This window comes from Ctenopharyngodon idella, chromosome 18, assembly GCF_019924925.1.
Source record: "Ctenopharyngodon idella isolate HZGC_01 chromosome 18, HZGC01, whole genome shotgun sequence".
NCBI classification, from domain to species: Eukaryota; Metazoa; Chordata; class Actinopteri; order Cypriniformes; family Xenocyprididae; genus Ctenopharyngodon; species Ctenopharyngodon idella.
Genome location: NC_067237.1, coordinates 34,138,672 through 34,144,671, shown reverse-complemented (window position 1 = coordinate 34,144,671; position 6,000 = coordinate 34,138,672). Strand labels below are relative to the sequence as shown.

The window sequence follows — 6,000 nt, the reverse complement described above, 5'->3', positions numbered from 1 at the left end:
TAAATGGGTCCTTAAACACCCATGTACATGGAGAAGGTGTACAGAACTGGCCACCCTGCAATGGCAGTGAGAGTCTGGATGATGTGTACACTCTTATTCTGATGTGTCACAACTCAGAGTGTCCTACAACGTTTACAAGGCTGTGTATCTCATAGCACATGCACTACATGACATGAGCACATGTGTCCCAGGAAAGGGCCCCTTTCAGAACGGGACATGTGGGAGTCTATATCAAATTCTGCCATGGCAGGTGTGTGTGTGTGTGTGTGTGTGTGTTATTTTCTTTTTTACATTATCTGCCTATAATGTTTCTAATGATTTTTTTAGACAATGTGCAAGTATTAAAGCAATGGCTTACAACAAAAATATAGGGGGAGAAATGTACATTTATGTATTTTAATGTGTTCATTACTTTGCATTATCCTTTTTCCCAACTTTCACCTAAGCTCCTGTATTACATGAAACGAACACATTTCACAACATTAGGGGAAGAGGTCAGATTTGATGACAACGGTGATCCTATTGCATCCTATGACCTGATGAACTGGCAAAAAGGGTCTGATGGCTCCCTTCAGCTAATGAGGGTGGGATTCTATGATGCCTCACTCGAAGATGACAAGGACCTAGTAATAGATGAGCCAGTAATTATGTGGCACAGAGGAGAGAAGGTGTGTGCCATCCCTCTCATCACCAGACATTGTTTACTATGTTTGCTTTTCTTTCAGCTCTACTTAATGTTTATTGCTGAACTAAGAAGAATCCAGTTTCATAATTTTAAATGGAAGTGCACTGTTGATTTGTTGTTGTTGTTGTACTAAACATTTTAATATAGAATACATGTGTAAACTTTCACTGTGTTATGTAGATCAAGGGTGTTCAATCCTGCTCCTGGAGGACCACTGTCCTTCAGAGTTTAGCCTTAACTAATTAAACACACCTGAACCAGCTAATCAAGGGACCTGTCCCACTATCGACACTTGCAGTTTTGGCCACTTGAGAATGCTTGTACGCAACAAGAAGTAAGTGTGCAAGACTGTCTAAGGTCTGATAAATGCCAAATATCAGTGCCCTTGCTGCACACTACATAAACAATATCTCTAATACCGCTTTGATGCTAAGCGTATCCCGTCGTTTATCATTTTCAAGAATTTACATGCTCTGAAAATTGGAGATGTTGAGAAAAAAAAAAAAAAAAGATATTACATGTAATTTGGTAGCAAAATGTAAGGTGTTACACATTTTATTGGAGCAGAGAAGATAATATGCATTTGGAAATGTTTGCAACTACTTTTTTCACTTTATTAGAAACACAACAGTTACTAAATTGTGTCTGATACACAGGGAATACTAAACAGAGAAGTTTATTTTAAAGTGCAAAGTATTTAAAATCAAAATTCACAAATGAAAAAAAAAAAAAAAAAACACTATTTGCAACACTATAAATGTGTCCCTTTGGGTAATCAAAAGTCCTGCACAGTGCGGTCTTTATGCCACTTAAACACTTATAGAAAATACAGAAAATAAGTAATGAAAGTAGACAAGTGCTCAACTGCAAAGCAAGTAGTGGGAAAGGACCAAGGTCTTCAGATTCACTAGAAACCTCCAGGTTGTTGGAGCAGGTTGGAGTTGTACTCCACAGGAAGGTACCCTCCAGCAGCAGAATTTGACACCCCTGATTTAGATAATCCTGCTACATTTTAAGTTATTTAGATTATTGTGCACACAAAATTATGCATAAATTATTATTATCGGTCAGATATTTCCCTATGCAAAGAGTTAAGGAAATGCAGTGTTTTTCTACTGCTTCTTTTGCTGTGGTCATTAGGCACCAGAGTCATTGTGCAGTCAAAGCTGTCTGCCAGGCTCCAGGAAGGCCAGGCAAAAAGGAAAGCCAGTCTGCTGCTTTGACTGCATACCATGTGCTGAAGGAGAGATCAGTAATCAAACAGGTGTGAAGTTCTTCACAGTTCCTCACTTAATGGTATTCTGAGAAGAAGGGAAAATTAGTGTTTTATGCTGCCCTTCCCTCCATTGTTTCCACAGACTCAAATGATTGCCTGACATGTTCAAAGGAAACATGGCCAAACCAAGCCCAAGACCAGTGCATTCCCAAAACATTAGAGTTTTTGTCCTTTCAGGAGCCTTTGGGAATAATTCTATGGTCAGTTTCAGCATTCGGGGCCTGTGCAGCATTAGCAGTGCTTGGTGTGTTTATAATGTACAGGAAAACACCAGTCATACGAGGAAACAATATGGAGTTAAGTTTCCTTCTCCTCCTGTTCCTCTGCGCATGCTTTCTGATTGGCCTGACATTTATAGGGAAGCCCACTGACTGGTTATGCCGGACTCGGTATCCAGCCTTTGGAATCAGCTTTACTCTCTGTATTTCATGCATCTTGGCAAAAACTGTAGTAGTTTTAATGGCATTCAGGGCCACCCTCCCTGGCAGTAATGTCATGAAGTGGTTTGGCCCTGCTAAACAAAGATCAAGTGTTATCCTCTGTACTTTTGTGCAAGGACTTATTTGCATCATATGGTTAACAACTAAGCCTCCTGTTGCTGCATATAATACCAAGTTCATGAGTGCAACAATAACTGTTGAATGTGCTGTAGGATCTGAAATTGGATTTTGGTGTGTGCTAGGATACATTGGCCTCCTAGCCTCTTTGTGTTTCTTATTAGCATTTTTGGCCAGAAAACTACCAGATAACTTTAATGAGGCTAAATTCATCACATTCAGCATGCTTATATTTTTTGCTGTGTGGATAACCTTCATTCCAGTTTATGTGAGCTCTCGTGGAAAGTATATGGTTGCTGTCCATGTCTTTGCTATTCTAGCCTCTGCCTTTGGTCTCTTGCTGTGTATATTTGCTCCTAAGTGTTATATTGTACTTCTAAAACCTGAGAGAAATGACAAAAAGCATATGATGAAAAAATAGATTTTTTTTTTTCAAGTCTAGTTCATCATGTTACAGGATTAATGCTTACAGGCTGAACATATGTGTGCAAAATTCACTCAAGCCACGCTCTTACTTACAGGGTTAGTCCACAATTGATCCTCAGCAAATAGATTAATATAACCCATATAAGTTGAACAGTTATTAAACCTTGTTATTAAAGTACTCTTGTTCCTGTTGTTATTTTTTCTAAAAGATTTGTAATTTTAAGATTTCCATTTTAGTAGAAGGACAGTCAACATTATCTCCACATCAAATGCATAGAATGCAGATTGAAGACATTGAAAGAACTGTAATTTAATTTAATTGTGCTAAAAATTGTACTAACATGCTCCGGAGTATATTTTATTCTGGGTAAGAGATCCCAAACCTAAACTGGACCTCAGCTGTAAGGGAAAGTGACATCTGATGCAATAAAGCCACTCTGCCTGTATCTCTTGCTCCAAATTAAAGCAGTTCAGAGTGAAAACATTTTAGTGACAAAATTGCCCAGCTTTTGCTGCTAATTTTTATTATTATATTTATTTTATTTTTATTTATAAGCATTTATATTTATACAATATATTTAGTGTTGTTTATACAGTAATTTAGATCAGATTTTAATATATTTTATATATATATTTTAATATATTTAATTTATATTTTATAATCGGGTTGGGTCTAGGGTTGTAGCAGTATACTGGTATAACGTACACTATATGACTGTATTAACAACGATCCCTGTTCACAATAATTAGGGGAGACCGGGGGCAATTGTAACAAATTTTGGCCATGTCGTCATTATTCAAAAACCTTTTGAAATATTTGGATACAATTTTTATGTCAGTAACTTGTATCTGTGTTCTACTTGTTAACAATCACCAAATATTTTTACAAGCAATGTTAGAGTCACAATATTGATTGAAACATTAGAAGTCAAACGTTACATCTGCCCCCACATGTGGACCACAATAAACTCCAGAGAATATGGATATAGTTAAAACTATTTAATATCCATTACATCAATATCATCCAGAACAATTCATTAACTCCCCCTGCGGTTTTCCTTGGTCTGAACCTAGGCATGCTGTGAAGAGAAAGTGTACAGGGCCTACTCAGTAAAATGGATCCCCAGATTGAGAGACAAAAACTTTAACCTCTGGACTATGCCACTAAATATATTGATAACACAGTATACATAGTATAGCCAGGCTATAGTTCATTCATATACATAAATATTTAAACTGAACACAAAAAACTTTTCACATTATTACATTTTTATTATGACATTAGAAAAAAATAATAACAAATTATTTTCCATATTGAGTTTCCATGCTACTATTACAAGCCAAAAATATTAGTAAATATGTTAATAAATATGTTGATCTTACACCAGTATGGCAGTATTTAAATTTAAGACAACTTCTGATTCATAAACATTGAAGATTTTGAAAGCATGAATGCATGGGCTTTGAATCGCGGTCCACAGATTGAGAGGCAAAAGATTTAACCACTGGACTATGCTACCACAATACAATATTTAGAGTACATAGATATTTAAACTGAACACAAAACACTTTTCTTAAATTATTGGGGAAAAAAAAAAAAAAAATCTATTGTGATGTCCTTACTAAGCTGGACAGTATTTTGATGGTGTCTGGGGCAATTGTAATGCAGTGTTACAATTCCCCCCGACTGTACCACCCCATGATAAGCTACCCTGCTAGCTAAAAACAACAAAGCTAATGTTTGTCAAAGATATTAAATGTTAGACAACAGAATGGTCATCAAAACAAGACAGATTTAAATTCATAGACATTAATGGTTAAGACAGTATGAGGAAAATACTGTAGATGAAACAAATTTCTTTTATACATCAAAAATGAGTCTTTGCAGAAAAACTTTACCAAGTATGACTCAGCAGCTTGTCCTTTGGCATGCAAACAGGGATCTCCACAAAGCACGTGCAAAATGATTCTCATGGTTCTGTCTCATTTCTGATTGGTGTAATTTGAAATGTTACAATTGCCCCCTGTTAGAATTTTTGCATTCTCAGGCCCTGTAAATGCCATTGTGATGTAAATAAACGACGAACACGCAAAAAAAGTTTTCCGTTTTTAGTTGAAAATAGTGTTGTGTAAACAGGCCCCACAGACATGTTTCACTGCTTATTGCGCTTCAACGGTTTAAAATCACTTGTTTTTAAACAGCAGTGGTTAAAAAGCGCATACAGTTGGTAAGCTTTCATAACGGTGCAGCACAGCAACGTCATGTGAATGTGTAATGGCGATAGAGACAATATTCCAAAATCTCTACCAGTTAATAATGTCTACCATATCGCCCACCCCTACTGTGCCATTTTTAATTGATGCACTTTTTTTTTTTTTTTTTTTTTTATTACTGTGAACAAGTAGCCCTATTATATTGTTTGTTTGATGTTAAATAAATGTAATAAGAAAGCAAATAAACCAAACTCTGACCACAAACGGACTCAGGACTGCACCAAAAGCTCTAGTATGAAAGCACCCTTACAGTGCATTCAACGTATTCTTTTAAAGAGCTCAATGATCCAGGCTTAGCTGTTTTCTCGATCAAACAGTACATTGATCTAGTACTTGATCCAGTCACAACAGTTCATCAGTAAACTAATATAAAAGAGCAAAATTTAGAGAAATAATGCTTTAGCAAATAATATGTTGGTGTAACTACTCACTATTTTAAATTGCTTGATTAATTTAGTTGACATTTTTTCATATTTCTGCCCATTCCTATGAAAAGGTTTATCCATGTCACTAGTGTAACCATAACAAGGAAAAGACTGCCCTGTGATCTATTGTTCTGTGAAAGTAAGAGGCACTATGGGATTTTAAGTCATAGTTGTATATAGTAAGCTAGAATATGAAATTTACATATAATCGTACACTGTAAGTATATAATAGCTACAGTGTCAAAGATATAACATACAAAGACATTTTTTTATTACCACATAATTTCCACATTTACAGTGTTTATGTACACTGTAAAAACTATTTATCTGAATTTTCACATTTCTGAATTTTTTTCC

At 35.8% G+C, this 6,000-nt stretch overlaps 1 protein-coding gene across 1 annotated transcript; it reads left to right on the top strand.

Moving 5' to 3' along the window:
* The first annotated feature begins 458 nt into the window (after positions 1-458).
* Positions 459-2,939, top strand: LOC127499601 (extracellular calcium-sensing receptor-like). The gene is made up of 4 exons (XM_051869992.1): positions 459-668; positions 1,617-1,628; positions 1,835-1,949; positions 2,044-2,939. Exons 1-4 carry the CDS (start codon positions 459-461, stop codon positions 2,937-2,939), a joined length of 1,233 nt encoding a protein of 410 aa, XP_051725952.1.
* The last annotated feature ends 3,061 nt before the right edge of the window (positions 2,940-6,000 follow it).